This window comes from Styela clava, chromosome 11 (genome assembly GCF_964204865.1).
Source record: "Styela clava chromosome 11, kaStyClav1.hap1.2, whole genome shotgun sequence".
NCBI lineage: Eukaryota > Metazoa > Chordata > Ascidiacea > Stolidobranchia > Styelidae > Styela > Styela clava.
The window spans coordinates 8,289,409-8,313,762 of NC_135260.1; the positions used below are offsets into that span (position 1 = coordinate 8,289,409).

The following is a 24,354-nucleotide window of genomic DNA, read 5'->3' on the forward strand; positions in this document are numbered from 1 at the left end:
CTATGGATATTGAAATAAATGAAGACCAGCACAATGAAAATAGAAAAAATTGAAGATGGCTTCGCAGTTTGTTTAAAAACATGCATATTATGGATATCACGACGTCAGACGTTGTGGTCACGGTCACGTCACGAGTTTTAAATGCCTTGGGCTAATATTGGCAATGAATAACACGATTATGTGGCAGAGTACGAAAATTACATAATGTGAAATTTTGTGATTCATTCACCGCAGAAATATGTTTAATCACATATCGTAGTGAAAGAATTAATTTGATGACGTATAATTTTCGTAAGCGCGAAAAAAGCCAAAAATGTCTATTTTCAAGTGGTGTCGTAATCTGGAAAAATCTTATTCGTCTTATTCCGCAATGGGTTACTTACTTTTTAAGTAAACTACACCACCAGTATGGTATATGCATGCGGCATAGCAAATCTACCCTCGTCGTGTGTTTGCACTTTCGTCACAGTCTGACGATATGCGTATGCAAAATGAAGTCCCTGGGGCTTTTCCATTTACGAAACTACAAAAATATGCATCAGCTACGTAGGTCAATAATTCTTACTGAAAAACCAATCGGGGACTCTTATCTCAGACATTTTACAACAAGTTGAAATAGAGCAAGTTACTGCAAAAACAGTGACGTATTTTGGTGTATTCTCAATATTTACCAATCGTCATCGCGACTATAAATTTGGATTCTTTGTTTAATGTAGAGTAAGAAGATTAAGACATCAATTTCCCTCCTTACAACGGGTCGTACGTATTTGTACTTATGTGAGATCGGAAACTCATTTGCAATATTGTTTGCTTGGTGACGTTATACTAACAAAATAAAAATAACGATTATTACAATGAACTTGAAACATAAATAACAAATATGCGTACACAAGTATATTATTATGTACTGAAAACGCACCGATTTATTCATCCGAATAATATATATAAGTAGAGCGACTAACAAAACAATATTAAACATAAGAACACACGAATTCAGCTAACTTTTTTAGTTCATTTTGAGAAATTCCTTTCACATGAGTCAAAAGTTCGAGATAAGGCCGCGCATGCGGTGCTTTATTTGTGAATGCCATTCGAATGAATCATATTCGGAAATAATTCATAAGTACCTTTAATCGCCATAGACAATCCCCTTGTTCAACAAATTCAACTTTTACAATCTTGTGGGATAAATCCCGAAAAAAAAAACGCACAGCCCTAGAACGCCAATTGTTGTAGCCACAAACCACCATCGCCGAATCAGCATACACAATTAATATTATTTAAAATTGAGAAGTTTGTTTAATTATTCTGGTTATTTTTAGCGTCCTTTTCTAATTTCGTATTATCATTTTCGAAACTTTTGTTAGTTTTAAGGGTGAAACAAAATACACATAGGCCTACTTTGTAAGAAATAAAAACACACATGTAAACACGGCAGGATGTCGAACCAAGTTTCATAATTATGTCCGGAAGCAAGACTGAACTTAAAAATTGAAAAACGGGTGGAACGAATTATTATGTAAGGCAAAGTGAACGCGCTACGTGTTTGCGGTGTCGGGTATTTACAATTTGACATTAATATATTATTCACGCCGTTCATCTGAGTAGAAATAATAAGCATCGTAAGCGAGTTGGGTTAAAGAAATACGCAGTCAAGTTTTAGTTAAGGGATTTTAGTAATTCATGAAATTCTCAATATGTCGAAATATGCAATTTAAAATCCATTTTTTCCAAATATGCAATATTTGTACAATATTTAGATCCATTTTGGCGAGCAGTTTGAGAAAGGGCTACAGAATACAGTGTAGGCTATATATGTAAATCAGCATAATATGCATTAACTAATAAAATATAAAAGTATGATGTTATAGTATTTTGTGTATTACCCAGTAAGAGTAAAACGTTTTACAAGTACAGTATTAAGGTGCCAAGCACAATGAAAATACATTCTGTGGTCGCTTGTGACGATAACTGGGGGATTGCCAAAAACGGAACTTTGCCGTGGAAATTACCGTGAGTTCCTTGAAACATATTTTATTTTTCAATTAGATAAAGCGAAGACTTTCGCATTCTTAATATCTCTATAACTCTTCAACGGCCCTGCAGCTATGCGACGGAGTTAGGTGCACGAGCGACGACCACCTGATCAATTATTATATGCTAAGGGCAAAGACGCGAATAACGACGTATTTCTTTATTTTGGGCAAACAATCACGAAGTAAATGCACGTACTGTTTCAAGTGTAAAAATATCCACTAGATCGATATTTTTAGTCAGAGAAGACGCGGTCGGTGCGGAATCACGATCGCTATTTTTGTTCTGAGTGACGGCATTAACCAATATAGCATCGGTAGACTTCTACGGTTTGGTGTTTAAATGTCCCAGAAGAAACACCAGTGATAGAAATTACCGCTCTAAGAGATTTACTTCCTGTCGCACAAAATAAGCACCCACCGTTAAGCCTGACTTACGATGTCAAAAGGAGACAAATGATACGTGAGCGAAAAAATAGGGTTTCCGCCATTGAACCGGCTTGAAGTGGATCGCACCACGGCCACACGAGACCTTCTTTACATATGATCTTCCTTGGGCAACTTGAAAAATAGTTTGTATCGTAATTTTGAAAGCATGAACCACACATAGAACACGCCTCATTGGTGCCAAAATATTTGCCAAGAGCTAGAACTTCAAGCGTATCTATTGAACACCGTTTAAAGCCAGTGCAGTCGCAGTATGAGTAATGCTGAGACAGATGCGCCGCAAATTGCCAAGCGATAAACCACAAGTGACATCACAACCGAAGAGGTCACGTGACGAAAATATCTCATCGCCAGCAGCTAGTGAATTCTGAGGCCAATCTCTGATTGAAAGCATTTATCTATGCGGGATGGGCGTTCAACGTTGCCTGGGGGTAGTTTCATAGTCTATTGTGATTTTTGTAGTAAACTAATCATATAACGCACATCATAGTATTGGCTGACGTGACAGCGACTGCACTGACGCTTCTTCGACTGCACTAAAGGCGTAGAAACAAAGAAAGGCTCGCGAGAGACGTCGACGACGCCCAATGCGCGAAGAACGGAGAAAATCCCACGCGTAGCTCGTCTCTCTTTTATGCTCTCCCACTATTTTGATCTGTGTAGCGTAAGAAGAAATACAACGAGTCACGTAGGAAACGATATCAGCGTTGCCGGGTTTTAACAGCGAGGTCGGTTGTTACAAACCACAAGTTATGAGTTTTGTCAAATCGCGTGATAGTCATTTTCTTAGGTTTTGATTTAGAATATTTTTGAACATGGACGGAATAGGACCTGAGACAGTAAATTCTACGTTGTCACCGGCTGAGATTAACGAACTTTCTAAAATCGACAGCTGTCTTTTCGGTGACCGTGTTTTGGAGAAAGAGGATGAAGCGGCGAGACTGAAGGCACTGTTGAAAAAGGGGGTCGAGCATTACACCAAACTGGCCACTGAGACAAAAGACAATAAAGTATTGTCAGGTCATCTCTGTAAACTGGGGCACTTTCATTTACTACTCGAAGACTACCACAAAGCCTTATCTGCTTACAACAAATACTACACTCTGCACCCAGATCATTGGAGAAATTCTGCTTTCTTGTATGGAGTTGGCATAGTTTATTATCACTTCAGTGCCTTTTCGTGGGCCACAAAGTTTTTCCAGCAATTGATTTACAATGATCCATGCTTTCGAAAAGCAGGGGAAGTATTTTGCAGGTTGGGTCTAATCTTCAAAATAAGTGGCAGCCACGAAGCTGCTATCAAGCATTTTAAACTTGCCCTCAGTGACCACCGTAGCAGTGGAATAAGTAGATGTGAAATAAAATTCCATCTGGGCCATTTATATGAAATTCAACAAAGATTTAATGAAGCTAAAACAGAATATGAAGACATATTGAAGCTTCCCCCAGCTCAACTTACAACTGCTGTGCAGGCAAATACTTTAAGACAGTTAGGATGGCTGTATCATACAGTAGAAGAATTTGATCCTGCAACGAGGTCACAGAAAGCACTGGAGTTACTGCAGAGATCTATTGAAATTGATTCAAACAATGGTCAAACATGGTACTTGCTGGGAAGGTATCATTCCAGCATGGGAAAAGTACATGATGCCTTTGTTTCTTATCGGCAGTCTATCGATAAGTCTGAAGCAAATGCTGATACATGGTGTTCAATCGGGGTTTTATATCAAGAGCAGAACCAACCGATGGATGCTTTGCAAGCTTACATATGTGCTGTGCAGCTTGATAGAGGTCACGAGGCAGCATGGCGTGACCTCGCTATATTGTACGAAGCATGTCAGCAACCTAAAGATGCTTTAGTTTGCTATATCAATGCACAAAGGTGCAAAGAAAATAAAAATGACGGTATTCAAAATCCTGAAGTTGCGGAGCGCGTAAAAGCGATAGAGCAAATAATTAAAGCACAAGACATGAATGGTCAACAAAATCATGGGAAAATACTGCCTTCCATTGAAGAGGCATGGACTTTACCAATTCCTGCTGAACTGACGCAGAGGCAAAGCGCATTTAAATGTTCTCCATCAGTAAAGCAAGATTCAAAGTCTTTTTTGACCTCCAACCCATCAACGTTATCTTCAACCCCAGGTCACATAGTGAATCAAAACACTGATGAGGCAAAGTCTCCAATCCTAGAGCAGTCTTGCAGCTGGTATCTAACACCACAACAACTGCAAGTAATGCATAACCTTCAATTGAATAAACCTCTTTTGACGCCAACTCAAACAATGGAACTCGAGAGACTGCAACACACTCACTTGCTGATGCTGGAACATCAGAAAAAACTGACAAAATCAACTGATGGTAATAATGTTTCGAAAACTGAAAATAAAACTGATGATACAGACTCCAGAAAGAACACTCTATTGCCTTCAATTACACAGCTTCAATCAGGCTCTAGCGACACAAATATCGATGTTGTCATAAGTTCGCCGAAAGAAATTGAGGAAACTTCTTTACAAGATTCTGAGATTCCAAATAGACCATTTCCACCGTTATTGACACCTTGTGGAATTTCAGAAACCATGCTGGCTCGTGAAGTCATCACGACATGTCGAAAAATCGTATCAAATCATACTGTTCCAACTGAACATTTATATTTAGATAAATGTCCTCCTCCAAATCGTACATCAACTCCACAACCATCTTTGTCAAAAGATAAGTTGTGTCCTCCCACACCAACAATTTATTTGGAAAATAAAAGAGACGCAATGTCTAAGGCTTTAGCTAATTTTTGCACACATCCTGGAAATCCTGTAACAGTTATCCGTGGGCTTGCTGCGGCACTAAAATTAGATCTGGGACTTTTTTCAACTAAAACTTTAGTTGAATGTAATGGTGATTGCCAGGTTGAAGTCAGAACCCAATTTCGGCAACCATCTGATGAAAACTGGGATGTAACTGGCCAGAAACGTGTATGGAAATGTGAAAGCAGTAGATCTTTTACAAGCATTGCAAAGTATGCGGAATATCAGGCAGCTACGTTTCAAGAGTCATTGAGGGAAGACACAAAAAAGCACCAGTCGTCAAGTACTGGTGGTGATGGGCACTCTCACAAGGACCAGTCTATTGAAACTGACAAGTCAACAGATGCTCAAGGCATTAAGAAAAAGAATTTCAAAATAATTAAGTTTGGCACTAACATCGATTTATCAAATGAGAAAAAGTGGAGAGATCAGCTCCAAGAGCTGGCAAAATTGCCCTGGCTTTTTCGATTGGTGTCTGCTGGTAATATGTTAAGCCATGTTGGTCAAACTATTCTTGGCATGAACACAATACAGTTATATATGAAGGTTCCTGGCTCTCGAACACCAGGCCATCAAGAAAATAATAACTTTTGTGCTTTGAACATCAATATTGGCCCGGGTGATTGCGAGTGGTTTGCTACACCAGAGGAATATTGGGGAGTTATAGCCGAGTTGTGTGAACAAAATAATGTGGATTATCTATCTGGTTCGTGGTGGCCTATATTGGAGGATTTGTATAATAGAAACGTGCCAGTATACAGGTATATACAAAAACCTGGTGACCTTGTGTGGTTGAATGCCGGTACTGTACATTGGGTACAAGCGATTGGTTGGTGCAACAACATAGCTTGGAATGTTGGACTGATATCCGCATATCAATACCAAATGGCCGTTGAAAGATATGAATACAATAAGCTGACAAAATACAAATCAATTGTACCTCTCATCCACTTAACATGGTACTTAGCACAACACATTCGTATTACCGATTTCAAGTTGTTTAAAATGTTGAAAACTTGTATGATGCGAACATTATGGCAAAGTCAAAAGACATTGGATACATTGAAGCAAAGTGGTATCAGTGCTGTTTGGCATGGCAAAGGAGAAAATGAACCAGCACACTACTGTGAAATATGTGACGTGGAAGTATTCAATCTCCTCTTTGTGAGACAGATTCAAGGTAGCAATAGCCATCTGGTGTACTGTGAAGATTGTGCCAGAAAGGAAAGTACAAACTTGTCAGGCTTTGTTGTATTAACTCAATATCACATGGATGAGTTAATGACAATATATGACCAATTTACCTTAGCTACTAAACGAGTAAAAAAGACATAGTTGATGTGTTTAATGCCATGATTTTTATGAACACGATTGGGATTATAAACACCTTTGTTTGTGCATATAGGCATATTTACCAAACATACCTTCATTTTTTGTGTAAATTGCATATTCAGGGAGAGGGATATATTTTCATGGGGTTTAAAGTTTTCTTTATTTTTTTTTGTAAGAATTTTAGAATGGTGATATATTGATCATGCCTCGACAATTAGTCTATAAAATTTATCTATGTCCAAAAGTTGTCCGATTTTTAAACTGTATCCCAAAATGATAGTATATAACTTTACAGTGTAAAATCGCTATACATAGATAATTTGACAGAAAAAATTGCTTGACTGTCTTGTCATCTACGTGTCATTCAAATAAATTGACTGCTTGAGTTTAAACATTCCCATTGTCAGTTCATGAAGTGGTGTCGAACAGCTCAAGTTGTTTGAAAAAACCTCGTTGATTGAGTCTATGATTCCTATGTATTGCTTAGTATTTATAAAACACAATAGTTAATACTCTAGGAAAATGAGTCTTGTTTTATTAAATTATTAGTTAATATGAATATTTATTATTAACTGACCTGAATTCGTGACTAGTATTTTGTAAAAAATGTTCCTTTAACTAATTTATTCCATAAATTACGGTTTTAATGATGTAGGAAATTTGTAGAAATACAGTGATTCAATAAATTCTTGTACAGTAAAATCCCTTTTTGTAATTTTTTGATAATGTTCTGGTTTTTTGAATTACTCAGCATAATGTACAATGATATTTTTGTACTTTTTAAATACTATTTAAATTGGCCTAATTTATACTACTTCTCGTGCTTGGGAGTGGACCGCTTGTATTAATAATTGAAAATTGCTATTTGTATCTTAATTTTTCTTATCTGTGACATGTATTCATCAATAATAACGCCTTCCATATGCCCTTGTGGCTTGTGAATGTCTATAAATAATGTTTATAAGTCATGATGGTATCATTATGTTGTTGATTATCTAGATTTTTGGTACTGTATTATACTTGTAGGCTTTGAATTTGACCTTAGGCGAATTGTGAATGTTGTGCGTTTTTCGTCATAGGCATAGTTTCGTTATCAAATCCCCAGGGTCAAAAGCTGCAGAATCGCGGCACACAATTACCTCGTTAGAGAGCAACTAACAGCCATCATCTTCTACCTGATTTGTGTATTTTATAATTTTGCATAATATGCAATTATTCCATTCTTTCAGGAATTTGGCACTTGCATAGAATGTATACAAAACATACTGAATGACTGTAGTATTGTGTATCGCGGGTTTGCATGAATTGATGTCCCTATCGATAAGCTTGTATTGATTACGTTTTGACAGTTGATATTTTAACTGACAGTGTAGTAGTGCCGATGTGTAGGTCTCTGCACGATTTTATACTTAAATGTAAGCTACGTCCTATCATATTGATTATGAGGTTGTGTACTATTTTGATAATCGCATTTAAACTGAGTTCTGAAACAAGCCATAATCAGATATAGCTTGGCTGGCCTCTGCTATTTTTAATGCTGTTTGTATATTGTTTCCCTTAAGTTTATGGTGAATTAATCTTTCGTCCGGCTCTTTTCTCAAATCACACATTAGAATTAAAATACTTGGTAACAACTAATAAATTATAGAGATCTGCTTATTTTATTCTGGCATGGTCCTCATGTGCTTGATTAGCCTATGTATTATTATTCGTAAAAAATTGTATCATATTTTGTCAATGTCTCATAGTTTTCAAAAAACTAGTTCAAAATTTTCCGCTGTACTTCTCTCATCTTGCTTTTTTTATCAGTTATATCATATATAGTCATGGTTTTTGCTTAGATGGTTTCAAAAATTCCATTGGAAATTTTTTCCAACTATTTGTTGTAGCATTGTTTTAAAAAATTCCTAAGAGTTTGGATCACTTCAAAAAAAATTTAATAATAACTCGAATGATAGTCAATATAATATTGAATATCCAAAAAACGTAACTATGTGTCATACGGCTTTATTGTGTATTCAGAATTTGAAATGTATGGCATGAATTGCAAGACAATCTAGAATATAACAGAAATGATTTCAGAACACTTTTTTTGTTAGATTAAAACTTAAAATCGGACTTAGAAAATATGCAGAACTCGTTATTTACCAGGTTACTTACATGGTGATGTCCAAACACTAGAAATACATGCCACAATTCAGTAAGGATTTTTCTGATTTTCCCATTCTGTTACAATATTTTTGCGCTCTCACCCTTTAACATATTTGGATTTGTAAAGTGGATTTTTTCAACTATTATGCGTCTCAGGCACGCAACAATCCGTGGTTCAGAGGTGTCTCCATAATTTTTTACTCTTTTCTATTTCGCTGACTTGAAGTTGGTTTCGTTACCGGTATATCATTAACACTTTGGTTCATTCTAATATTTTGTTCAGTACCATAAAAGTAATTGTTTGTCACTAGTTGTCAAATAAAAGATTATTTGGAAAATTCGATGAACGTTTGTGGGGTGAAATCTACTTTTTACCGAATTGCTAAGAGTCTGGCTTCTTGTTGCAAGTTTTTCTGGATAAATTGAGTAATAAAATCGATTTGATCGCAACAACCAAAAGTAACAGCATTGGTTACAAATCAATCTGTCATCCCCCACTGCCTGTTTGCGTATTATAAAGTTGGCCAATTCAATTTTCTGCTTCAAATCAAGCTTGATTGGTATTCATGTGTGCGAATTGCATACACTAGGTATGTATAGCTGACTATTTTTGTTATGTGTGACTATATCATCTGTTTCCTGTTTTTCATCTGGCTATTACTACTATTATGTTCTCTTTACTGTGTAAATGTTTTTTTACTTTTCATTTGAAACCTGTTTTTGGTAGGAAAATATATTTATTTGACAGGAAGTTGTACATGTTGTATTTAATGTCCTGCAGGACAATAATGATAATTTTCAACATGTTAACATGTTATAGAGGCCGCTAGGTTGTTAAAGATTGCGAAAATCATTCATTTTAGGCCAGAGCTGCCAATTCGCGACTGTTTACGTAAGCTTATTGGAGAAATTATGAGAAGGAAACAAACCCAAAACACGCCCTCTAGGAATGTTCGTTTCCGTCTATTTATAAACCAGACAAAATAATGTTTGCTGAATTATTATATTAAACGGAGCATGGTATATCATGGCACGCGGTTAACAAGCAGACTGTCCGACAATGCGATGTTTCGGAGTGGAAACAACCGTTGGTAAACACCATGTTTCACTTAATAAAACAGTATTCTTGCTGTGTGACACCGGCTTGTTGGCTTAGAAGTCTATTTCTCCCTTGGCGGCTAGTATTCAGCCGGCGTTACTCATTGCTGCGTCGTCGCGAACTGCATAGTCAATCATTTACTATGATTAATCATATCAGGAATGATAGTAATGCAAATAATGTTTGATGTGGCGTGGCATTTGCATTCAATTGCGGAACGTTACATAACTTTGTCACGTTTACAGACCTCGCTAAACTCGTATGTTGTTTGTCAGCGGTAGCCGGCATTGTCTTCTTCAACCTCCAGTCTAGGGGGAAAAAATTCACATTTAATTGTAACCCATACCTTGTTGATGCCTGTCCTTAGTTTTACTGCTATGAAACTGTCGGCACGAATTCTAGTCCCAAAGGGGATACGCTGCCCAAACGACGTACCTGTTTGGCTGTTTATGGAGTGGAAGTGGTGATCCCTCTACGGCCCATCAAATTGGGCCTAGGTCCATCAGACTATGGGTCGCGGCCCATCAAGTTGTGTAAAGGGACTGACTATTCACTTGGCTAACACGGACAGTCCCCGAACTCATATAATAGAACTATATTATGCAAATTCTGAACAAAATTTTGTCCTAACCCTAACATGGTACACATACTACAGGAGTATTCTTTTCTGTCGCCTGGTATTCTGCTTTATTTTATGAAGACTTGTCGTAAGAAAAAAGTTTGGTGACATCACGCGTTTTTTTTTTCTAGTTCGAATATTGACAATTTTGTAAAAATTGAAAATTTTGGTAAAATAATTGAATTATTTCTGTTGGGGCCGCGGCCCATAGCTTGATGGCCCACAGTGCGTGGGGCCCGATTAGATTTTGTGATCGTTGATGTGTACTTTATGCCTTTTGAAGTTTGTAAACATGTGGGCCTGAGGAATAAGAGCGAAAGCTCAACTCTCTTTGTTATCACTGTCTGATTCTCTTTTGAAATGCTAAAAAAGTACCCACGCACTTTAAACTCGGCTCAGAAGATAAAAAAAACTGCAGCTCACAAAATTACAGCAAGTAGTGTTTACCTCCATTATTACGTAACAGTTACGTAGAACATATGACGTAACATATAAAGGTAAAATAAATTTATTGTTCATATGCACAGCATTTAAAATAAGAAATAATAAAACATTAATAAAAAATACAATATGTAAAGTTTTCAATCCTATATTAGTTATGGGCAACACAATTCTGTTAATTTTCGGGGCGTACTTAGCAAATCGCCGCGGCGCACCTTTTGGGAACGGTAGCCGTAAATTATTGAGCGGCTGGGTCCAAGCGGGCCTGTCTATTATTGATACCAATGTGTAGTGTGCAACGATATTTCTCTCGTTAGACATCGTATTGCATTCATATTCAAAACAAACAAGCAGTTATCTATCCGCATGTGAAAATCATTTGAATTTTCAGACCGTCTTAAAATTCGAATCCTGAATGACTAAAATTACTGAACATTTCCCCCGGTCAAATTTCACAGCCACCGCTGCTGTAAAATTTACAATCGACTCCGAGTAGAAAGACATTATGACTCCGACTTTAGGTTGATGGAAATTTCCATTCTAGCTCCGGTGAAATCTTATTTCGATAATAAAAAAATGTTGGCCCACGCAAGCCCTATAACTGTTAGAAACGATTAGTCATCTTAATTTTCTCGGGTTCCCGTAGAAAATGTTTGCTTCGATTATTATCACGGTATCGAAAATACAGCTTCGACTCCAATTAAAACAAGCCGACTCCAAGGCGCTCTTTACAGATATTGTTCGAAATATGAGATCGATGCTACCACCTAATGGCTGAATTGATAAACAGTATTTCACTGAGTAGAGTTGTATCTTTTTGCAGACGGGAATACAAACATTTCAATGACTTCACTTCAGCATGTTCCGAAAAAACAAAGAAAAATGCTGTAGTTACGGGGAGATCAAATTGGAAATCAAGAGCACCAGATGGCTCGACTCTTCCTTTGGCTAATAGACACAACTTTATTTTAAGCACTTCTATGAAGACTACACCCGAGGGATCGGTAATGTTGATTTTCCCAATTAGTGGAATGTGCCCAATATAATAAGTTTAGCGATAAATATAACTATATTCTTGAACCCTTGGATAAATATATGTAATTGAACCCCGGGAAATTGTATAACCGGAGCCTGTTTATTTCAACTAGATTGCTTGATTGGACATACACACTGTCCTATTTAATATTCCACTATTCATGAAAGGAAATAAATACGATTTATACTTCCAAGCTTGTAGACTCTGTATCCGGCTATGATTGTCACTGATAAGCATGGATTTCAGAAGTTACATGCAATCGATTTTATACAACGAATTTTCAAATTATTACCTACCCCAATATGCAACCTATAAGATATTTTACTAAGCTTATAAAGTATTAAGTTGCCTAGTATTGTTGTGCATTTGAATATTCTGTAAGATGAAGATGCTTGGATAAATTCAGAATAGAAAGGAGCAAAAATTCACCAATGTCGAAGTATAATCTCTGCTGGTAATAAATAATCCCAAACCAGCATATAAATCTGACGACATGTCATCAAATTGTGACATCATAATTAGAACGGTTAACTTCAACATTACTACAGTGAGAAGACCGACATACTTTAAAATCGTTACACTATTTGCCCTTTTTTCTCCAGGATGGCGTTGCTGGTTCGTTGAAAGAGTTTATTGATCTAGTGGAAAGTGATGAATGGTCACAAAAAATTCACAGAGTATTCAACATTGGCGGATCACAAATTTATAAGGTGTAATGTTTAGTAGATTTGATCTTTATCATCTTCTGGTGACCTCACTTATTGAGCTTGACTAATGTATTTTAATGTACATTTTCAGTGCATTCAAGATTCCGATTATTGTGGGAGATGTTATGTTACTAAGATAAAAGCAAATTTTGACTGTGACTTGTTCATCTGCAACCTGGATGAAGATGAAAACTTTCGTCGCGTTGAGAGGTTAACACTTACGTAACAAACCTAAACTTTTTTGCTCGATCATCGTTAGTGTAACAATTTTTTATTAATTTTCAAGAGGTCATCGCACAAAATTAAAAAATACGAACAACAACATAATAACGAAACGATCCATAGGTTCTTTTCGTGTCCAATAATAGCCTTTTACATTTTATTTGCCCAAAATAATGATTCTCTCCAGTTCAGAAATACTTTTTCTTCACGCAGCGTTTTTCACTTTTCTCATTAAACGCCCTTACTTTTATAGCTACTACCAAATTATGGCAATCTTTTGATTCAAATTTTCCCTTGGATCTGTATCACATTAATTAATTTCAAATAAAATTCTGCTCAGATACTATATTTTCCACTTCGAATTTGATACTATTTTATAATACAGATTGTTTTTATAATTCAGATCGGAGGAATGGGAGAAAATTATCCCCGTTGGAATTCAATATGAAAATGGCTTCGAGTGGGAAGTGTTAATATACGAGAAAATCCAGAAATCACGTCAATAAAAACAGCCTAATTTTTAGGGGTTATTGTTTTTATTGGAGTACCTTTCTTGCCGACTTGACAATTAAATAGACTGACAGATAAATTGCATCGCAAATTTAATGTGGCACTAAATAAAAATATCTAATATTCAGATCATGTCTTTATTCTAGTATTGAATATTAAACTACTTATTTTACAAGTTGGTCATTGACTATCAAAGTGAGTAAAATATCTATTTTACATCTACCAAGAAAAGTAGATAATAAGGCACAGCTTTATCATAATATGGTACCATCTCATAGCCTGTTCCAACCATGGTAGCTTAATGGTCGATACGGTGTCTTACCGCTATGAGAATAGACATGTGTTGTCCCATCAGTATCTGCGACACGTTACAATGGCTCCAGATCAGAAACGAATTATACCTATACAGTAATTCCAAAGTTCAAGACGTAGGTTATGGCCTAATACCGTATCCACCGGACAGTATAAATTCAATTCTTCAACTCCTGCACATATAAGTTCCGTCTTATCAGTGAAATATTTAGGGAGAAACCAACAATAGCGTGAAAATACACTACATGCAGAACGAAGTATATTCATCAATTATCTTATATGCAATTATACTCATACGGACCTACTAGAGCAAAAGCTTTGAGGAAGGATTGGGAGTTAGTCTCGCGTAATCTCTACTGATAAGCAAACTATCTTATATATTGCAAAATTTATGGCGTGAATTGAGGGTTTATTTCATTTGTGAGACCCCTTTTCAAAAATACTATCACAAAACTCCATAGAAACAATTATATACGCCATAATATGTCGTTAAAAAAGTATGTTAAATGCGTTATGACGTCATAAACGATTTTTAAAAAAAAAAATTATTTTATTGTGATTCTTGAACCAATAATAATTGTCAATTTTCATTTCAAATTCGTATCTTGTACGCTATACGACCCTAATATACTGAAGACAGTACATTTTTGTAACATTTTCCTTACTTTTTGAAGACGCGCATGCATACGTAATGCCATAAACGGAGTTTTACGTGATCGTATTTGCGTCTGCTACCTGTTTCCTGTATTGATCCAAGCTTCAAATCCTATATATTATACAGAATAACTGTGCTGAAATTGCAGCAGAATTATACAGATTTCAGTAAATATGAATACAGACTGAAGTATCAGCGCGAAAATCTGACAAAGGCGCATGGCAAATAGAGGTAACCTTTCTCAAAATGACACACCAGGATAAGATTTGTAGTTTGAGATGGCTTGTGTTGGTGTATCTAATATATACCACATTCGCATGTGGAGCTACTTGGACGATATTTTTGTCATTCAAAATATTCTTAGCAAATTATTTTAACATGACAACGATGGAACTTGATGGCATGTTATTAGTGGGAATAGCAGGTATGATGACTGCCTCGTTTCCTCTTGGAATATATGCTGCTATGCACCCAAGGAATGTCAAAATATGGATTCATGGAACTTTGTTAACGTTAAGTTTTGTTTTTCTGGTACTGGGTGTTATATTTCAAAAGCGAAAATTCAGTTCAGTGCTTGCGCTAGGGCTTTTTATTGTTGGGGTTGCATCTGCAATGTTACTATTGCTTATCCTAGTTACTGTGACGATATGGTTTAAAGAGAGCGAATCGGCTACAGTGTTTGGTACAAGCGGATTCTCCTTCGCTGCTGGCGTGGTATTTTCATCATCAATATTTACTAATTTGAATTCGTCTAAAGACGTCGGAGAGTTGCTTCCTTATTTATTTGCATTTGGTTCAATAGCGTCCATGACGTTACTTGGAATTGCTTGGTATTTTTTGCCTGATTTTCCGATCATGGCGTCGCATGTTGAAGCAGATAGAATAGCCACAAGTCGGCACACGAGCAATTCAACTGTGATAAGTGTTATTAGGCAGCTTGTCGATGAATTTAAAACCGTCATACGGAGCAGAACAGGTATTACGCTTGTAACTGCAAGCGTCACGTCCCTTACATTGTTTTTACTACAAATATCGCAGATGCCGGTAATTCAAGTTGAAGATTCCACAAACCATTCGAACTCGGGTAACGCTACTGGAATGATTGATAACTTTCTATCTTATTCACATAGAAAAATATCACTGCTAATAAATCTATCAGTCGGAGCGTCACTAGGGAGCTTTGTTTCCGGAATACTACTGGATAAGTTAAAACGATATCACCCGATGGCTGGAATCATTACTGTAGGATCATTCATCTCCAGCGTCGCCATGCTCACAACTTACTTATTACAGAAACAATCATTGATGTGTATTGCTTGTTTCTTTTCTGGATGTTTCACGTTATCGGGAGCACCGTTTTACACTGAGGTTACTAAGCAGCATTTTCATCTTGGAATAAGCGAATGGATTCAGGCGGTAATTTTTGCTGTTACTCTTGGGATATTTTGTTTAGTTTTTGGACCAGTAACACAATTATTAATCACGCAACTTGATCCTATGTACTTTTTTGGACTGAATTGTGTTCTTTGCTTGATTATGTGTATTGTTGTAGTCAATATATCTCCAGTTTTTCAAAGGTACGAAGAGAGTAACAGGAATGGAGAAAACGACTGTCTTATTTTCAGAAATTAAATATTTCCAAAGTAATTTCGTTCTCGAACAATAGTTTAATAAAACTAGCATTGTTTCTAACGTGTTTTACCTAAAAACACTCACACCTATCAGTAAATACTGCCTTTTGGCGATCACGGACATTTTGAAATAAAATCGTGAACAATAGATTTTTAACGGAAACTGATTCATCATTGTCAAATTTTCATAATCAGCTATCTTAGCACTTCAAATAACTTTTACATTTATTGGGTCCCTAGCAATATAATTAGTGGTATTATTTTGAATTAAACGCCACATGAGATAAATTTTCGAAAAAGTAATCATTTTTGAAGAAATTGTACATTATAAAGATGATTTGTATCTGGAATGTCAGTTAACGGGTAAAATAAATCGTAACCGTTAAACAACACACGGTAGGAAAACTATGTATCATAATGCTCACAATGAGTGGTTGTTGGACACGTAGTGGACATAACGATCGTTTCAATATTATGTTGTTGTTGTTGTTCTTGTTCTTTGACACGTTTTTAAAAAGTCGCTTTTCTCTTTGATTACTGGACTAATTGCTTTGAAATTTTCAGTGGTTGAAGATGAAATTTTTCTCCAGAAGGCTATTACTTTTATTTATTTCAAATATTTCTGTTAGCTCTGTAAGATTTGTTTTTGTTTGCTATGACGTCACTAAACGTTCTATGGATATCGGACGCCATTTTGTGTCCAACGGACCATCTTGCAATTTCAATTCACGCTGTCACAAGACAGGACCTTCTAAAGATAGAGAAGTTCTGGTACCGTAACACAGCGCGGTGACACTGAACTAACTCGTAGCTGTCAAAAGCTTGAAAATCCATACAAATATGAGAAATAAAAAGATGAAACTTGGCAGGTGGGTAGAGTTGTGTTTCTTTTAACCATATTTGAAAGTTTCGCGTTTCTACATTTGAAGGAGGGGGAATAGGGGGTGTGCATTTCCGATACGTCGATAATATCTTTGTCAACCAATTTGCGGCCACCGTGTTTTCGTCTGTTTGATTGCTGTGATGTGGTGCTTTGTTTATAATTTAACGAGTTTTGTTCGAAATAACCGTGTTCTTGAAATATATGACGGTCAGAAATGCAATTAGAAGCCCAGTGTTTTCACGCTGTCACAAGACCAACAATTGTCAACCAATTTGCGACCACCGTGTTTTGTCTGTTTGATTGCTGTGTGGCTGCGTATGCGATAGTCTCGACGCAGCATAAACGATGATCAAGGCTTGAAATCCATGATCGCACACTGGTCGTTCGGTCGCAAATACGTCTTTCGAGTGCCGTACTTTGGGATTTGTATAGCTTCAACCCTTTGTCGTAGAAAGTTAATACGAGGTTTAGCGTGTAGAATAAATGCCGCCAATGCACCCACGGTGAAAAAATTAACGGGTTAGATATATTGGTTTTTGTTTTATAGCGGTTTGAATGAAATTGTCCGCAGACTGGCTACACCACCCTAGGCCTGGTGAGTTGTCCGTGTAGTCTAATTGTCCATCAGCCCTAAACGGCTATGACAGTCACTGTACCAAAAATTGTACCCCGATTCGGCTGGTGTTAAGTTGACGCATGTTATTTAGTAACGTTTTTATGTGAAATGTTTGACTGTGGTTCGGTACCTGATCCGATAATACGGTACATAATTGACTCATATCACGAGATATTTCAACTGATGTTTCAATTGTCACAGGACCTAAAATATCTATGACAGTCCCTGTACCGTCTCGGTACCCTGATACAGGTACTGGTAAGTCACCGCCGGTATGTTAGTCGTTGGTCACCGCATATGATTTTTGGGGAATTGTTCTGCGTGTCCATATATTTGAGCATTGCTCTCTTGTTTATAACATGAAGAATGTACTGTTGACAACAACGAAATTGGAGTCTCTCAGAGAATACAGGGGTGAGGGTATATATAGGGAAATTGTCATTCAGTAAAAATAATTGATTAGGGAGTCGTTGATACGTATTTGATATTTAATTTCAGCCATAAAATGCGTGGATTCAGCTTGAATCTCTATCTCGATTCTCTTTATAATTTAGTAATTACTAATATCGCAACTACTGTATGCTACGAAAGAGATTATGATCTTTCCCTGAAAAAAAAAATGAAATGCTTTTTCTTGTGAAAGCAAACATCAGCACAGCATATCTCCTTACCTTTCTATTTATACCATTGGATAATCGCAATATTAGGTTACTTTTTCTCTCCTCACTTTAGAATATTTACTGAGTTAATCATAAAACTTTTTATCCGAGTCGAATTGTCTGTTTCTCTCTTGCTGGCTATTTTTTAGTGTGGAATGGATCGAAATAAAAAAATATATATTATAAATTTCACCATTTCCTAAGACTGGAAAAAAAATCAAAGATTTATAGTCCAAATATAGGTGGAGATATAACTGCTTCAGTCATTCGATATTGCAGAAAAATTACTACACTAATTGCTATGATTGTTCACTACGGTCTTTACCTTGCACAACTATAAAATCAATTTTACTTCTGCAAAATAAATTATCAGCTTTTATGTGGAATTAGTCACCTCAAAACGCTATTCCATCGTATTATACAGCTATCCATCTATCGACATTATGTCGTGAATTTAATTTATGTCAAACATTCCAAGTGCTCCTTGTTTATGTCTGCACTATAGCATACGAAATAAAATAGTATTTAATTCATGTGATAAGTTTATTTACTATATGAACAATTTTTATATAATATTAATTAGTATATTCGTCATGACACCGAGTGGGATTGACGCGATAAATTTGCTTTAATATTCAAAATAAGAGTGCGCATGTTCAAGTATTTGTCGTGCATAAAAGTTATCCAGCTTGCAGCATACTGACTGTAGATTATTCCTCACTCCAGTATTGCGCAAGGCTAAAATTTGATAGTTACTTAAAATAGAAATAGCCAGCTATGGAAAGAAGACCGACAAAAAGAGTGAGGATTATTTTCATTTCTTTTTTCATTTGCAAAAATACCGGATTCTCTTTCAAATAATCATCCAATAAGCTGGCTCCCTTATTTCTGTGAGGAAACTCAACTTCAGGTATAGGCTTTCCGAGAAATTTGCAAAGAGGATCCCATCCTTCGCTTAGTGTGAACTCGATAACTTGATCTTTTGGTGCTCTCTATAGGAAAAAATGAAACACAGGTGTAAGGTTCGTATATTTCAAAAATGGTAGAATTAATTAGGATAAAAGTAATTTTTGTGAATGAATCCGCACAGGAATCCAATAAACGTTCAAGTAAAAGAATATAAGTGGTGGTAGATTTTCTGACTGCGTATGTCGTTTTAAAACATACTATTGACGCAAAAGTCATAAACATCGCGGGGTGTGGCGTTTGCAGAGCGGCTAGAAGCACGTCTGAGATCCTACAAATTCCAACATGATTATTCTTAAATTTCAGGACAAAGTTGGCATTCACATTTTTAAGCATGGCACATCGCTTCACTTGGTATATTTCGTGCAATGTATAATATCAAGTGTTTAAATTGAGCATATGGAGCGGTGATATAAACATATTTTTGCTTTATTATCCTCACAAAAAAGGTGTAATTTAAATTACACCAATAATAAACCAATATACAAATACCGTCAAAACTGAAGTATTATGATCACGATATCTCTTTTTCGCCACAGTTGGACTTATTCCTTGGTATGCTTCATACCATCTGTGAGGGCGAGCGCCGAATGCAATTCGACCTAAAATAGGACAATGCAGTCATGGCGTTACATCAATTTGCTTTCTTTCCAAAAAAATAAAAATATTTGATGCAACAAATGAAATCGTGAAACATGCTGTTCTAGTGTGGTTATTAGGGATGGGATGAGTCCGGTATTACAGGGATTCGACGAATCCGAGTAATAGGCCATGGACTCGAATCCGTGACGTCACAATGGAAACAACAAAAAACACGTTTTCGACTGTGTTAACTTCGTATTTTCTTGCCTAAGCGCCGTAAGTACCTAATGAACTATTTTAGAAGTATATTTTTCTTCTTCGGCCGCAATACCAAAGCCGAATTCAGGACAATGTTTGTCTTGGCTGTGAACTTGCTTCAAGGTCCACCGGCTTTCGTTATCCCTAGCGGCGATTCAGCACAGATGATGTTCTAATGCCGTCGTTACGTGACCGTCTGAACCCAGGATACGTCGGAATGCTTTTGTGTCAATAAAAAAAACACGAGATTTCGACTACGACTCGACCCCGTAATTGCAGTAAGTTTTAGCTGTAGTCTTACCATATCGGATCCGCAATTGGTAGCGAGATGTCACTCGTTACTTACTTACTTACTTACTAATGTTTCATTTTTACGTGGATCAAAAACTCAAACACACTGCACCAACTTATACGGTACTTCTCCATATATACGTACACCAATGAGGATAGGCTATATATATGATTTACTAGGGAATTTGGGGGTAGATATTTCAGTTTGGGTGGCGTCAACATTCCTAAAAATAGCTTTTACCTTGCGTCATTTTATTGGGATATCTGTCGTCGTTTTCTATTATATTTCATAGATTTATAAAGCTAAAAAAACATAACGAAGGCGTCAATTAATAAAAACAAAATGGACTGAGGACTCGGTAAAAATGACGTGGACTCGAAATCGAATCCGAGTCTGAAAAATGCGTGGATTCGAATCCGAGTCCGGATCCGAATCTCGGCCCATCCCTAGTGGTTATGTAGGGATGGGACGAGTCCGGTATTACAGGGATTCGACGAATCCGAGGAACAGGTCATGGACTCGAATCGAATCCTCCTAATCCGTGACGTCATAAACTGAAGAAAAAAAATCACAACAATGTGCGCTCACTAACATGAGTCGATCTCGTAATTTTTTTGCCAAATAGTGCCGTAGGTAGCTGCTGAACTATTTTAGAAAGATATTATTCTTCGAAATTTGGGGTGCAATACAAAAGCGAACCTATGACAATGGCTGTCTTGGTTTTAAACTGGCTTTCATCGCCTCCGTTAATTCTAAGCGGCTATTTAGCACAGATGCTGTTCTAATGTCGCTATACGTGACCGTCTGAACCGGAAAGAGGTCAAAAATTTCGAAATTTTTCTATGTCAATACGAAAAACACGATTTTGACTAGGATGCGTCTCCATAATTACAGATAGTTTTAGCCGTAGACTTACTATGTCGGTCCCGAAATTGGTAGAGAGATGTACAAACATACATGTACATGAGATGCCACTCGTCAATACAATGTGATACATTTAATAGGACTTCAGTAGCTGTGAAGATCACTCGTTTTATGATTTGACTGCTTGGAGTTGTTGATTAACTTCGCTCTGATCGGAATTTTGTAGCTTTTAGCAAAAATCTCAAATACATTGCTCCGACACATACTTGTTCATATATACGCCAGTATGGTTAGGTTATATGATTTTTCGTAAACGGCGGCAACATTGTTATATGTAACCAATAGTTTTCGACTTGCGTCATTTTATCTGGATATCTGTGGTAGTATGAAATTTTATAGTAGCCTATATAGTATATACTATGTACATACCTATGTATGTTTTTCAAGCATCGAATCTTGGGTTCAACTATATATAGTTTGTACTGAGATTTATTGAGGTATTTTACATAACGATGACGTTAATTAAAGAAACAAAAATGATTAAGGATTCAGTAAAAAAAATGACGTGGACTCGAAGTCGAATCCGAGTCCAAAAAATGCGTGGCTTCGATTCGAATCTAAATCTCGGGCCATCCCTCTTATTTTGCGCTGGTGGGGATGAATTTTGATTACATGTTAATCCTTTCTTACCAACGTGATGACTGTACTGCATGATAGAATAAGCAGTCGGAGAAAAGCAAGAAAGTAACTTCATCAAATAATTGTCTGCTACGCTTTTTGCCTGTTTTTCCCAACTCTTTATCCAATCTTCCTCATCTTTCCGTCGCATGAAAATTAGCTGAGAAAAGATATATGCTTCGTAACCTTGCCAAAACTAGGCCGATTTCATAATATAAATAGATTACGGAAATTGAGAAGTTCCCGAACTTTGACCGCGACGAATACGCTATGATACGTGACTTCGTTCACATGGGGGATTACATCAGCATTTAGAATTCCGGGAAATAGGCGTCACGTATCAAGTATTTCGACCCTGATAAAATATCGTCTGACATAAAATACTTTTTAGAATGAGCGTGTGTTTACCGCCACCGATATAATATCATGCGACTCCATGCAAGCTAATCATAAAGGATATTCGTCCTATTTACATGGAGATATTTAATTTTCGCCTTCTTATTATATAGCACCTGAAATCAGCTACTTCAACAAATTTGAATAGAATGAACATTTGCAATCGAAAAACAAACTCGATTCGGATAATAGCATGAAATGTTGTCGTTCCTTAATATTCTATATGTTATTAACTGACCCTCGATGTACGTCCGTTGGGATTCATAATGAATGTTGCATAAGGTAATATCGAATATGGTGATATAATAAGGCTATAGCTTGTGGAGTTAATTCCCATGTATTAGATGCCTCATCGTTTTCGATTTAGTCTACAGCGTAAATAATTTAAAACATAAATAAGTCAAATTGAGGAAGCGTTCTTAAGCAACTGGGGTGGCACAATTTAGATCAGGGGTCGGCAAACTACGGCCCGCGGGCCAGATCCGTCCCGCGGAACAATATAATCCGGCCCGCAACGCTTCACTAAATTATATTAACAAAACAACTGTATTGACGATCATATTCTTTACGTAACAGAATTTGTTTTAAGAAACTAAATTATATTATAACATAACAAGTATATAATTCACAATCACTCGTTTAATGAGCCTATAAATTGATTATAATTGGACAAATGGCAACAGAGCGTAAAAAGGTGATGCTGAGTGCAAACGGTTTAATGCCGCAGGAAATATACAAATGATCAGTCTTTGCGTGTTGCTTGAAATTTAACTGAAATCTGTTGGAAAAAATGTGATTCATTGGCCATTCCCTCGGTTTTTAACTTTCTAAAAATATGTGCGGCCCACCAATGGCTTGCAACCTTTTATTTTAGCCCGCGAAAGACAAAAGTTTGCCGATCTCTGATTTAGATCATTCATTTGTCTTCTAAACATGAATGTAATCAAAAGATTAAAAAATTCTCGCAGAATTAGTTTCTGCCAGGAACAGGATTGTGGATAAGCAAATGCAACGCTTGCATAAAAACTGCGGAAATAAGAGGTAATGTCGACAGTCGTTCTTTTGAACTATTTTTTTCTTTCAATTTTTAGCTTTAATTTGAAAACATTTGTCGCCAATATCAAAACAATAGCCGTATAGAGTAATATATATTTGTTTCATACTTTACAATCCGGAAAAGCCTCCAAAATTTCTTCCCAAAAAATGACGACCGGAATATCCATGGAGGCATCAACATTTTTATACATTCGATAAAAGTCTTCTTTTGTTCCTCCTTTTGTGAGAATCTTTATCCAATCGTTTCGCAGATAGTAAAAATTATCTTCATAATCATAAATGCTGTATCCAAGGATGCGAAGAGCAGAATTCATTGTTTTTGTTCCCGTTTTGGAAAACCCGACAACTAAGACCTTCATTTTTTATTCGGATTTTGCTTACTAGAATTTACTATATAATATATTTGAAAGACACCATATTTGTAAAAAAAAGTACAATCAATACTAAGATACCGAGAGCTTTGCTCCAACCCATTTGGGACCTCCAGAATGATGTGCACCGAGATGGCGCACAACCTGAACATAGTAGTTGTACCAGGTTAGGGTTCAGGTTGTGCGCCATCTTGGTGCCCATACTTCGGGAGCGCCCCTATTTGAAGCCGTAACTATGAACTATTAATGAAACAGCATGAAGTTGGATCTATTTTCCTCGTCCATATAATATATACATCTGAAAATTAGAACTCACTTTATGCTGTCTCGTTATACATATGTATTTAAACATATCAATTTAGGCAAATTAACGCTGCCGAGGAATCGTCAATCAATCCGACCAGTCTCTTTCTGATATTTAAATAAAAAGAAAACCACCTACATCCAACACTAATGGAGGGCAGACACATTGCGAAATATATTACTATTTAAAGCATTAAATTGCAACAGTCGTAAAGTGCCTACCCCCTCCATGTAAACATACATGCAGTGGTAATTGTTTGCCTACGCTCTTTGCACGTAACTGTCATTAATCTATATACGTATTTCAGCAAGCAAGCGCGTCTCTCTTTCATGTTTGCCAATCGACATTTTATCAGAATTGTAAGTTTCCAAATGACTGTTTACTTTGATCATACAAATTTTATCTGCAGAGACAAGTTACAGTAAGGATG

General features: G+C 36.5%; 3 protein-coding genes across 4 annotated transcripts; 2 read left to right on the top strand and 1 right to left on the bottom strand.

The window, feature by feature from the left end:
• The first annotated feature begins 1,602 nt into the window (after positions 1–1,602).
• On the top strand, positions 1,603–13,530 carry LOC120348131 (dihydrofolate reductase-like). 2 transcript variants are annotated; one of them, XM_039418253.2, is made up of 5 exons: positions 1,603–2,013; positions 11,750–11,930; positions 12,565–12,672; positions 12,761–12,891; positions 13,295–13,530. In XM_039418253.2, exons 1-5 carry the CDS (start codon positions 1,937–1,939, stop codon positions 13,395–13,397), a joined length of 600 nt encoding a protein of 199 aa, XP_039274187.1. In that variant the 5' UTR covers positions 1,603–1,936; the 3' UTR covers positions 13,398–13,530. The 2 variants fall into 2 exon arrangements, with proteins under 2 accessions (XP_039274187.1, XP_039274188.1); XM_039418254.2 differs by having other exon boundaries at positions 1,609–2,013; positions 12,761–12,879.
• Positions 2,115–9,518, top strand: LOC120348129 (lysine-specific demethylase 6A-like). Its single transcript, XM_039418252.2, has one exon. The coding sequence runs from the start codon at positions 3,296–3,298 to the stop codon at positions 6,617–6,619; it is 3,324 nt and encodes a 1,107-aa protein (XP_039274186.2). The 5' UTR covers positions 2,115–3,295; the 3' UTR covers positions 6,620–9,518.
• Positions 13,531–18,687: 5,157 nt separating the features above from the next.
• LOC120347534 (uncharacterized) lies at positions 18,688–23,657 on the bottom strand. The gene is made up of 4 exons (XM_039417552.2): positions 23,357–23,657; positions 21,810–21,957; positions 19,616–19,725; positions 18,688–19,149 (listed from the first exon to the last, which is right to left on the bottom strand). The coding sequence occupies exons 1-4, from the start codon at positions 23,606–23,608 to the stop codon at positions 18,910–18,912; spliced, it is 750 nt and encodes a 249-aa protein (XP_039273486.2). The 5' UTR covers positions 23,609–23,657; the 3' UTR covers positions 18,688–18,909.
• Positions 23,658–24,354: the final 697 nt, after the last annotated feature.

Bases quoted from the DNA above. Each gene is read 5' to 3' on its own strand.
- LOC120348131 (XM_039418253.2), top strand. From the start codon at position 1,937: ATGAAAATACATTCTGTGGTCGCTTGTGACGATAACTGGGGGATTGCC. The intron at 2,014-11,749 runs GTGAGTTCCTTG...ATCTTTTTGCAG, and splicing joins ACTTTGCCGTGGAAATTACC to ACGGGAATACAAACATTTCA. The intron at 11,931-12,564 runs GTAATGTTGATT...TTTTTTCTCCAG, and splicing joins AGACTACACCCGAGGGATCG to GATGGCGTTGCTGGTTCGTT.
- LOC120348129 (XM_039418252.2), top strand. From the start codon at position 3,296: ATGGACGGAATAGGACCTGAGACAGTAAATTCTACGTTGTCACCGGCT.
- LOC120347534 (XM_039417552.2), bottom strand. From the start codon at position 23,608: ATGAAGGTCTTAGTTGTCGGGTTTTCCAAAACGGGAACAAAAACAATG. The intron at 21,958-23,356 runs GTATGAAACAAA...ATCTTTTCTCAG, and splicing joins AGGCTTTTCCGGATTGTAAA to CTAATTTTCATGCGACGGAA. The intron at 19,726-21,809 runs GTAAGAAAGGAT...GTCCTATTTTAG, and splicing joins GCAGTACAGTCATCACGTTG to GTCGAATTGCATTCGGCGCT.